Here is an 11,078-nt window from a genome sequence, read left to right on the forward strand (position 1 = left end):
GAGGGATCCCTCCGGCATGGGGGGTTGGGGGAGCAAAGGAAAGGAAGAAAGTGGCACTGAGAAGGGAAGAGGCCCGCGCAGAAAAGGAAAAAAGTGCAGTGTAGGAGAAAGTGGCGTGGGAGGGGTTCGGGGAGTTATACCGGAACATCTGGGCTGGAGTATGGACGTGAAGGCGTCCGGACGGGTCTGAGCCGAAGGTGTGCTGCAAGGAGCGTCCGGACGCGGGTTCTGTAGGAGTTTCTGGAGCGGCAGCGCGGAGGAGACTAGGGGTACCCAGCGTGGGGCTGTATTCTCCGGCCCCGGGTGCTTCATAACGGGGCAGGGTTTGGTGTAGCCGGGCCCACAGGTCCCATCTTCAGAAATAGCTCGAGGTATGGGCCATGCAGCCCCGGCTGGGCGTAGCTGGGCGAGAAGGGGGGGGGGGGGGGGGGGCGAGGCTCACGTCCCGAGCTGCTGGGGTGGGGGAGCTGGGGCGGGGCCGCGGCGGCGAGGGCGGAGGGGAGGCGGGCTGCGGCTGCGGACGTGGGCCGGGGCGGGCCCAGCGGAGGGCGGGTTTCAATGTGCTGCCGCGGGCGCGGGAAGCTACTGAGAGGGCGCGCGGATCTCGGCGCGGTAGGACTCCTTCCTAGCTAGCAGGTGCTTCTCGGGCCGGGGGCCCGGGATAGGGGGGAGCCGGGCACCGCCGGGGCGGGAGGCGTCTCTTCCCGCCGCCACGCGGGGAGGGAGGCTGGGCCTGGCAGCAGCGCGGCGCGCGGAGGGGACGCCGGGTGGGGGCCCCGCTTCCCCGGCGTGGAGCGTGCGGAGCCGCGCTGCACGTGGCGCGCAAGGGCCAGGGCGCGTGGGGACTCTGAGGAGATCGCGACCCGAGCGGAGCGTGGGCGGCCTGGTTCCTGGGCCTGAAACCGGCTGTCGCCGAACTGACCTCCGCAAGGGGCGGGCGAGTAGATGGGTAATCTCGATCAGTCTAGTTGGTACAGGAGAGGAGCCGCGCCGGTAACTGTGTTGGGAGGGGTGGGGGTGGGAATGGGGATGAGGGCAGGACGCGTGCCTTGGAGGTGAAGGAGCTGTCTCTTTAACCTCTGCCTTTTATTGGCCGAATTCATGTTCCTGGCCTCCCCTTCCTGGGCACGTCCTTATTTACTCCCTGAGAGGACCCTTCCTTATCTTAGAAAGGACAGGGACACACACCGCGGGTTTCGGTCCGCGGTGGGGAGAGCAGCCTGGGTGAGGGCTGGTCCCAGCCCTGCCCTTCAGCCTTCTTGGGGCGGCCCCTTTGCCCACTCCTCGCGGTAACCTCCCACTTGTCCTTCTGCCTGTTGAGCTCTCGGTGCCAGGATGTGTGTGTAATTGGAGGGGGGTTGCCTTACACCTGAGGCTCCTGTCAGGCTGGAGATGCTGCCCGCACCTACCCCCCCACCCCCGCATGTCCCAATTTAAAGGGCTAGCTGAGAAGCAGCCTTTATACCTACCTCCCGGCCCCAGAAGGAGGCTAGGATGAGCTGCACATTGACTTTGAATTCCAGCTCACCTGTTCACTAGCTCTGTGACCTTAGGCGAGTGACTCAACCGCTCTGAGCCTCAGCCTCCCCCATCTGTTCAATGGAGAGAGATTAGTGCTAGCTTAGGGGTGGTTGTGAGGGCAGGTAGTGGCTGGCCCCATATGCAACTCCATGGGAGTAGAGAATATGATGCTACTGCAAAGATGTGTCTGGAAGCTGGGGTGCGTGAGAGGCACTGGGGGTCTGGAGGGGGGCGGAGATAGGTATAAAAGGAGGGGACGTGCTCAGTTCCCTGACTGCTTTCAGAACTCCATCCCGGCAGGCCAGGGCGTGGCTGGAGGGACACCAGATGCCGAGCTGGTGTCAAATCCCTGGTTGCTGCTGGGCAAAGGCAGGCAGGAACAAAACACCTGGGCTGGCCAGCTGACTGTTACGATGTGGGCAGGATGGGAGCACAGCTGGGGGGGAGAGGACAGAAACGAATACTTCTCTGAGCCTAAGGCAGATTTTACTAAGAAAGGGGAGATACTCTATTCTCTCCACCCCACCTCCCAGTTCTTTACGGCCAGGAATCTTACCTGTGGGGGTGGGGAGGTGGAGCATGGGGTGTGCTGAGGTGTGAAGCTGGGGGTTCCCCTCCTTGTTACCTAATAGAAAATCTGAGTCCTGAGCCTTCTCTCCCCACCCTCCAGGGTGGAGCCCTCTTGCCCCCATCCCTCTTGGAAACATGAACAGTGTTGTTCACCGCTCTGTCCCCAGTGCCTAGAACAGTGCCTGGAGAGCATGCAGAGGTCCTCAGGAAATATTTGTTGAGAAAATGAATAAAAGAAGACCTCTGCCTCCCATCGGGGAGGTGTGTGGGTCTGCTCCTCCTGTCCCCGTTCTACAACACAGGGGTGCGCTGGGGCGCTAAGGAAGGCCTCGGGAGAGTCTGGAGTTCACCCACGGAGGGGTTGAGAGCAGTAACAGGAGGGATAGAAAAGCTGGTTGAAGATTTCAGGGTCCCTGGAAGTAACTATTTGTCGGTATCTGTCTGTCTCAGGCTGGGAACTGGCTGTACCTGGGATTTCTCCCCCCCCCCCCGCCCCCTCACCCCCAGCTCCCCTACTTAGACTGCTGGGTTTCTTATCTCCCAAGCTAGCTACGGGAGCAGTTTTTATCTCCTGGTTTTGTGTGTGTGTGAGAGGCTTCTCAGAATGGGGCCCAGGGTACCAGAACTCCCATGGCAAGGCCTGGGGGGTTCTCTCCCCATATGCCCTGTGCCACTTTCTTCATTCTGGACCCTTACCCAGGGGGCGCCCATGGACAAGGCCTGCCGCCAGAGCCTGAGCTAGGACCACTTCCCAGGGACTGCCCAGGCCCCCTCTGCTCTGACCCTTCTGCTGGCAAGTCTGGGCATCCGGTGAGTGCTCGCCCTAGCCCAGGCCCGGGTCCTCACCCCAAACAGCAGACCTGGCTCCAGAGCTGGGCCTGCACGTGGGGGACGTGCCAGCACACGCCTGCCTGGCTTTCCTTGCCATCCAAAGGGAAAGCTGTCTGATCTGGTGCCAGGGCGCCTGCCCTGCACGAGCGGGAAGCGGGAGGGGGATCGTGAGGGGGTGGGCTAGGAGCTTTGGGACAATGTGGTCAGTCGGGCCTGTGTCCCTGCTCCCCCAGTCTTCCTTTCAAGTTTGCTCTCTGAAAGGGGAAGAGGATAGGGACCTGGGAGTGAGTCAAAGAGGAACCGAGGGGGGATGGGGTAACCCTGGGGACAGGACTGGGCATCGGGGAGGGGCCAGGGTGGTTGTGGGAAGGGCTGTGTCCCCACATGCATGGTGAAGTATTTTCCTAGAAAACTGGCCAGGAACTAGGAAGCCCCTGGGCAGTGACTGGAAAGGAAGGTTCAAGGGCTGCCAGCAGAGAGGCTGGAGTCTGGGGTGCCTCCAGCAGGGCGCAGGCCCTCCAGAGCCCACTCCTGCTGTGAGCGCAGGGGCTCCCCCAGAGGGTGTGAAGGTCAGACCTGCAGAGAGGGGCCTGGTGCGGGGGAGGCATCTCTGGCCTGGCTTCTGTCCTCTTCCCTGTGGCTCTTGCTGCTGCTGCTGCTGCTGCTGCTGCGTATCTGTTTGTTTTGTGCCCTCCCTCCTCCCCTTCCCTCCCCTCGCCCTCTCTGCTTTGACTCCTGCTTCCCTCCTCCTGTCGCTCCTTCCATGATCGTGTGTTGTCTGTTGTCGTTGTCCCTGACTGCTCTCATCCTCTTCCTTGCCTTCTTTGCCAGCCTTTCCCTCCCTCTCCCTCATACTTCCTCCTCCTCCTCTCCTGCCCGCCACTCTCCCGTTTCCCAGCTTACAAACTGCTTCAGCTGCTGGATAAAAATAGCGGTGGCCAGGCCGGGAGCCAGGTAGAGCCTGAGCAGGCAGGGGGCCCGACGGGGCTGGTCAGAGGGGTCAGATTGAGCAGTCCTCAGGGGCAGGGCCAGGAGGGGGTCCTTGTGGACTCTCCGGCTTGTCTGCTCTGTGAACCCTGCCTGCCGCCTACCCCACAAGAGTCTAAAGAGGCCTATGGGGAAGCAGGGCCAAGACGTGGCCTCACACTGCTTCTGCCCCCAGCAGACGCCAGGAGGAGGGAGCTATCGGCCGGACAAAACTGAGAACGCCGTCACCATGACAACCGGTCACGAGCCTCAGGACAGGTACTGGGGGACCTGGGCCAGGGGATCCAGGGGAGTGGAAATGGGTCTCCAGGGGGCTGGGTGTGGTGTCCTTTGGAATTTGGGGTTTCCACTGCTGCCTGGTCTTCCAGCAAAGTAGCTATGAGTCAGGCCTGCGCGAGGGGTGGGGACCATGCATGTCTTAGCCGGGGGGCCTGTGGGGAGGGCCAGGATGGGTGGGCGGCAGCCCCTCCCTGGCCTCTCAGTGTTTCCACTGTTGCTCTCCAGCCGGCCAGCAGCTTCCAGCTCCTCCTCCCATCACTCTGGGGAAATCATTGGCGGCACCCCTAGTTCCGGAGCACATCTGGCAGAACTGCCCTCTCCCTCAGGCCTGGCCCTGCCTCAGATGACCCTGGCCCACCCTGGTCCTTGAACTGACCTTCCTCTCATTTCCCCGCCTCTGGAGCCTATACGCTCCTTTCAGTTAGACCCACAACGGTGATCATGCATACGTATTTGCGGGGGGGGGGGGGGGGGGCGGGGAGGAGAGGCTGTAGCCCGGTTTAAGCCCTCCAAGGAGTCTAGGACCCAAGAGAGTCGATGAAGCCATGCCTGTGGTCCAAAACTCCCTTCAGCCCAGGCCCCCCAACCTCATCCCCTCTCCGCTGCCAATCCGGTCTCCCTCGTGTGCCAGAGGCCACAGAAGTAGGCCACTTCTGGCTGTGGGACCTCAGGTACTTAGCTTAATCTCTCTGGGACTGTTCCCACCTGTAAAATTGAGGTAGGGTTCATTTGAATGGGAGGGGATTTAAGGAGACATAGTAAGTACAGGCCCCAGGTTGGTTCCGTCCCTGTCTCCTCCATTTCCAGGCTGCCTGTCCTATCAGAGTCTCACCATTGGTAGCAGTTCTGTGAACCCCTCTCCCATCTCCATGTATTGGCAGCCTCCCCTAGCCCCGCTCTGACCATGTATTCTGCACAACCACGTCTGGGAGCTTCTCCCTTCATTCGGGACCTCTGAGTCGAGCCTTTTAGCTGTGTTCTTCAAGGTCCGGAGGATAAAAGGGAGTGGGGGCGGAGGGAGGCTGCATTTGCAGTGGCTCAGACCTCCCCACTTGGGGCACTCGCCCAGGCCTTTCCTGTGTGAGGCCGGGCCCTGTACTCTAACTGGACCTGTTTCTTCCCTGCCTTGGACTTTGTCTCTGCCATCTCTGTGAAGAAAGCGGGCGTTAGCTGTGGGGAAGATATGACAGACACATCTGGAAACCACAGTAGGAGGGTTCGGGGCTCCCTGGGGAAGGCTGGCCATCCCAGACGGGCCCTGAAGTGTAGGGCTTGGGGCAATGCCCTGGCCGAAGCTAGGGCGGCACTTATTTACTATTTGGGGCCCAGATGACGTCCAGTGGCCTGATACCTCCTGGCCTACCCTATGTGGTGTGACCTACAAAGCTGGTTTTGTCTGGGCCAGGGAAAAAACAGCTCCCTCACTTCCCAGCCACCCCAAGTCACCCCGCCCTCCTGTCCCACTAGGTCCAGAATGGTCTGGGAGTTTCTTGACCTCAGAATCCTCTTTGGGGAACCACACAGTCCCTACCCAGACAGCATAATCACTTCCAGCCTGCCCAGTAGGGGTGGGAGACACTTGCTGTTTGCTTTCTCCCTCACCCGCCTACCCCCAGCCTTTCAGCAAGATTTCCAAAACCACCTCCGGATGTGTGGGTCACACTGTTTCCCAAGCCTGCAGGGTCCCCCGAGTCTTCGGGGCTGAGAACCAAGGTCCTGTTGGCCATGCCTTTCAGTCCTGTGTCCCTGACCCTACTCTCCCTGTGGACATATCTGTGCCCTTTTCCCTACCCTTGGACACTTCCCCTTCTACATAAACCCATAGGTGGACTTGTGCACATGGGCACAGATGCCTGTGCCCTGGGACAGTTGGAGAGACCGAACGTTGGGGAGGGAGGAGCTCTTAAGTTTGATCTGCGAAGGAGGGTGGAGTAGTGGGTCACTAGGCCCCTCTTTCCTCTCCTGTCCTCAGGTACAAAGCCGTCTGGCTTATCTTCTTCATGCTGGGTCTGGGGACGCTGCTCCCGTGGAATTTTTTCATGACGGCCACTAGGGTGAGACTGGGGGGCCTGGGCTCCAGGGGGACATGTCCACTGGGCATGTAGGGCATGGATCTGTTCTTGGGGGCCCCGGGAGAGAAGTCTCACCGCTTCTCTCTGCAACCCACACAGTATTTCACAAACCGCCTGGACGAGACCCAGAATATGTCCTTGGTCACTGCTGAAAACAGCAAGGACTTCCAGCCCTCAGCCACCCCCACTGTACCCTCCCCAGAGCGGAATTATCTCAGCGCCCTCTTCAACAATGTCATGACCTTATGTGCCATGTTGCCCTTGCTGTTTTTCACCTGCCTTAACTCTTTCCTGCATCAGAGGTGAGTGTCCAGGCCCCTGGCCTGACCAGCCCCCTCCACCCCCTGCTGCCTCTTGTTCTCCCCGTGCTGAGCCCGCGGCCTCACCTCTTGTCCCTCTGCTGCCTCGGCCTAGGATCCCCCAGTCTGTTCGGATCCTGGGCAGCCTGATAGCCATCCTGTTGGTGTTCTTGATCACTGCTGTCCTGGTAAAGGTGCATCTGGATGCCGTGTCCTTCTTCGTCATCACCATGATCAAGATCATGCTTATTAACTGTAAGCAGGGCTGGGAGCAGGCCTAAGGCAGAGATCTTCCTGGATCCCCCCCCCCGCCCTTCTTTCAGAAGCACAGTCAGCCAGGAAGGAGCCCATTCCTCCCGCTGGAGGAAATGGATGCCGTGGGTGGTCAATGATTCAAGAGGCCAGAGCTGACATGGACCAGGGCTGGGAGTAGGGGCACAGAGGGTCATTTGGTGTTAAGACTCACTGGGACCTGTGTTCCTACGGGGCCCCAGCCACCTCCAGCGGAAGCAAGTCCCACCTTGCTCTCCCCTCCCCTGCTGATGCCCACCTTGTGCCCCCAGCATTCGGTGCCATCCTGCAGGGCAGCCTGTTTGGTCTGGCTGGCCTCCTGCCCACCAGCTACACTGCCCCCATCATGAGTGGCCAGGGCCTGGCAGGCTTCTTCGCCTCGGTGGCCATGATCTGCGCCATCGCCAGTAAGTCTTCCTACTATCTGCCCGTTGGCCTAGTTGCTGGGGGAAAGGGACAGGGGTGGGGCTGGTCTTTGATTTCTGCACACCCTCCACCCAGGTGGCTCGGAGCTGTCAGAAAGTGCCTTTGGCTATTTTATCACGGCCTGTGGGGTTATCGTTTTGGCCATCATCTGTTACCTAGGCCTGCCCCGACTGGTAAGCGAATGGAGAAAGCCAGATTTGGGGTCTGGGGTGGGGGGTCCAGGGCTTCAGACCAATGGTGTTCTGAGACCCAGACCTGGGCGAGGCAGGAATTCTGGAGCTTCCACCACTGAATCCACCTCCACTGTCTCCCTCTCTTGGTAGGAATTCTACCGCTACTACCAGCAGCTCAAGCTTGAAGGGCCTGGAGAGCAGGAGACCAAGTTGGATCTCATTAGTAAAGGTCAGAATAGCCCACAGAAGCTGGGGTGGAGGGTGGCCTGCCCTGGAGGGAGCAGCATGGGCACAGAGGGCAAGAATGAGTATACTGTATTTGCTGGCAGTGACAAGCCAGAGGCCAGATGTCACCAGGGCTGGGATGAGGAAAACAACGGGAAATAAAAATTGGGAAAAATAAAGGGGGGGGGGGGGTAGATTCTGGATGACCTTGAATGTCTGAGAGCAATGGGAAGCGACTTCAGTTTCTTGTAACATGATCTGAGTCTCCTGGGAGAGGTCAGGACCGCTGGACCCATGCTGTGGGATTTACAGGAGGTCTGGGCTAGGTGTTAGGGTGTGGCTGTGCACTGGTAAGGAGTGTCCACCCCCTTTTGTGTCATCTCCTGTTGTCCTGTCCTACCTATAATTTGATGCTTCCACAACCTGTCACCCCCTAGGAGAGGACCTAAAAGCAAACAAAGAGGAGTCCAGAGTTCCAGCCCCCAACTCTGAGTCCACCAACCAAGGCCACTCTATCCGAGCCATCCTCAGAAACGTATGTGGGGCAGGGGTGTTCTGCCCTCTGCCCTTTACCCTCATTCTCTTCTTTTGCCCCTCCCGACCTGCACACTGTCCATCCGCTCCCTTTCCCACCCGATACTGGCCACTCTCCTGGATTCTCCTGTGTGTGTGTGTGTGTGTGTGTGTGTGTGTGTGTGTGTGTCAGGGGGTGGGGATTCTGGGTTCTTTGAATGCACAACGCCATGAAGACACGGGCCTGGGTCCCTTTCCTCTAGATCTTAGTCCCGGCTCTCTCCGTCTGCTTCATCTTCACGGTCACCATTGGGATGTTTCCCGCTGTGACTGCTGAGGTCCAATCCAGCATTGCGGGCAACAGTGCCTGGGGTGAGGACACCATGGGTTCCCAGGATGGGGACAGACAGGAGCTAGAGCAGGATTGGGGGTGAGGGAGTGGGGGATCCTAGGCTGTTGTCTCCCCAACTAGACTCTTCTTGGCCCATTTGCCCTTCCCTGGGCTGGAAGCATCTTCTCTGTTTTACAGCTGGGCAGCTGGGGAAACTGAGCCCCAGTGAGGCTAAATCTGTCTCTCTGGACCTAATAACCATCCCTGAATCTACTTTTCCTCTTCCAGGAGCCTACTTCATTCCTGTGTCTTGTTTCTTGACTTTCAATGTCTTCGACTGGCTGGGCCGGAGCCTCACAGCTATATTTACATGGGTAAGTGGTAGAAGGTGGCACCCAGCCCCTGTGAGAGGGAAGAGTCCAGCCTGAGATGCAGAAAGGGAACCAAGATAGTGTGGTGGTAAGAGGAGCATGCTTTTGTTTTTTTAAACCAAGACATTATGTATAGTAAGTTGTACAGGTCTTAAGCGTACAGCTTAATGAATACACACACACGTAAACATGCATGCATCTCTGAATAATCACCACCCAGGTCAAATATAGAACATTGCCAGCACTCCAGAAGGCTCAGCCATGCTCCCTCCCAATCACTATGTCCTAAGGGTAACCAGATTCAATCCAGATCCTAAGGGGCCCCCAGTGGAGGCTGTGGGCCAGCCCCGGCTGAGGTACCACCTGCTCCTCCGCAGCCTGGGAAGGACAGCCACTGGCTGCCAAGCCTGGTGCTGGCCCGGATATTGTTTGTGCCCCTGCTGCTGCTGTGCAATGTCCAGCCCCGCCGGTACCTGGCTGTGGTCTTCGAGCACGACGCCTGGTTCATCATCTTCATGGCTGCCTTCGCCTTCTCCAATGGCTACCTCGCCAGTCTCTGCATGTGCTTCGGGCCCAAGTGAGTGGGGACCTTGGTGGCATCAGGCAGGGTCTAGAGCTGCAGCAGTGGATGCTCAGTGAAGGGAGAGAGGGCAACAGGAGACTCCCTGATCCTGGAGGGGCATGTAAGGCATGTAGGTGAAGGGGTAGTGGTGGGTGGTGGGCGGTGGGACACCCGGGGTACCTAGGTGGAGACGTGGGTAGGTGGGAGACAGACCCCAGTACACATTCCCCCAAGAGGGAAAAGCCAGATTGGGGGCGGGAAAGTAAGATGCTTGGCAGCAGAATTCTGTGCTCAGGCAAGTCTCCCCACCCCAGAGGCTCTGGGTGGGGCTGGGGTAGGGGCCATTCTAAGGAAGCCTTGCCCTCCCGCCTTTAGGAAAGTGAAGCCGGCTGAGGCAGAGACAGCTGGAGCCATCATGGCCTTCTTTCTGTCTCTGGGCTTGGCACTGGGGGCTGTCTTCTCCTTCCTGTTCCGGTCAATTGTGTGACCACGGATGGATAGAAGGACTGCAGTGGCCACCTGCTCCTGCCCCCTTTCTTCTCCTTCAGGGACGGGCAGGAGTTTGGAGGTTTTCTCTTCTAGCTAGCCAGCTTCTTCTTTCTCACGGCCTGTTCTGGGCCCAGGTGTCCAGGCCCTGAGGAGGGAACCTCTGTGGATGGACAGTGGGGACATTGTGAGCCTGAGGGTCAGAATCAAGGGAAGGGATACAGTCTCTACAGTCTCTGCATCTGCTCAAGGGCTGCCCCCCCCCCCCCTTGGTTCTGACTGATCCTTGCTTGAGCAGGGGAAGCAGAGACTCCTGGGCTCAGAGTGTGTGTGTGTGTGTGTGTGTGTGTGTGTGTGTGTGTGTTCATCTGCCTATACCAGGGGTGGCTAGGGGGCAGGACTGTCTGTTCTAAAGTCCAGTCTGACATTTCCATCCCCCTTCTCCCTATGTGCCTCCTCCCCTCACATCTCTGTGTCCCTCCCCTCCTCCCCTGCCTTGTTGTTACCCATCATGCACCTTGTACAGTTGCCATTTTATGCCTTTTTTTATATTCAACAGAAACCAGGTGCCTTCAGAGGCTCTCTGATAAAATAAAACTTTTTTTTTTTTCTCCATGGCTCCCTGTGTCCTCCAGCCACAGCTTCATGCCCTAGAGAGGGCAGCAGGATGGCAGCCCGAATCTGGGGGATGAGCATGACCCAGCTGAGCCTTGCCAGCGCTGGGCTGGGCGTGGGTCCAAAGGTGGGGGGGAAGCAGTTGGTCCTCTTAGCCTCAGAGAGGCTGCAGTGCCCCCTGGCGGGGCCACGGAGAAGGGACAAGTCTGGAGCTGGGATGTCCAGGCTGCCGGCTGAGACTGAGAAAGGCCATTTATCTTTGCTGCTCAGTTCCTTCTTTCATAGGACTGGGGACAGAGCCAGTGCTTCACCTTTTTTTTTTTTTTTTGGTCTTCACTGCCACCTTTTCCACCTGTCCTCACCACCCAGCCTCAGGAATGAACCTGCAAAACTGGTCAGCACTCCTCCCTTGACTAACATCCCCTCCCCTGGCTGCCCTCCCACACCTCCAGGCAAGAAGAGGCTGCAGCCCAAGTGTTCTCTACCTGGCACTCTGCCCTGACATCAAAGCTAAGTCTTCTGGGGA

The 11,078-nt window shown here is 58.7% G+C and overlaps 1 protein-coding gene across 10 annotated transcripts; it reads left to right on the forward strand.

The window, feature by feature from the left end:
• The first annotated feature begins 352 nt into the window (after positions 1–352).
• SLC29A1 (solute carrier family 29 member 1 (Augustine blood group)) lies at positions 353–10,548 on the forward strand. Of its 10 annotated transcripts, none has more exons than XM_045057614.1 (15): positions 595–636; positions 2,792–2,901; positions 4,088–4,167; positions 4,414–4,623; positions 6,161–6,242; positions 6,360–6,562; positions 6,675–6,814; positions 7,123–7,257; positions 7,352–7,449; positions 7,600–7,678; positions 8,112–8,209; positions 8,451–8,559; positions 8,807–8,892; positions 9,267–9,466; positions 9,827–10,548. In XM_045057614.1, the coding sequence occupies exons 5-15, from the start codon at positions 6,189–6,191 to the stop codon at positions 9,936–9,938; spliced, it is 1,314 nt and encodes a 437-aa protein (XP_044913549.1). In that variant the 5' UTR covers positions 595–636; positions 2,792–2,901; positions 4,088–4,167; positions 4,414–4,623; positions 6,161–6,188; the 3' UTR covers positions 9,939–10,548. The 10 variants fall into 10 exon arrangements, with proteins under 10 accessions (XP_044913547.1, XP_011280509.1, XP_044913549.1 ...); XM_045057615.1 differs by having other exon boundaries at positions 619–636; positions 4,085–4,167; XM_045057612.1 differs by lacking the exons at positions 595–636; positions 4,414–4,623 and adding an exon at positions 353–371.
• Positions 10,549–11,078: the final 530 nt, after the last annotated feature.

The sequence above is a fragment of the Felis catus genome, chromosome B2, assembly GCF_018350175.1.
Source record: "Felis catus isolate Fca126 chromosome B2, F.catus_Fca126_mat1.0, whole genome shotgun sequence".
Classification (NCBI taxonomy): Eukaryota; Metazoa; Chordata; class Mammalia; order Carnivora; family Felidae; genus Felis; species Felis catus.

Coding starts and splice junctions, on each gene's coding strand:
- SLC29A1 (XM_045057610.1), top strand. Junction 4,168..6,160: donor GGTCACGAGCCTCAGGACAG/GTACTGGGGGAC, acceptor TCCTGTCCTCAG/GTACAAAGCCGTCTGGCTTA. Junction 8,893..9,266: donor TCACAGCTATATTTACATGG/GTAAGTGGTAGA, acceptor GCTCCTCCGCAG/CCTGGGAAGGACAGCCACTG.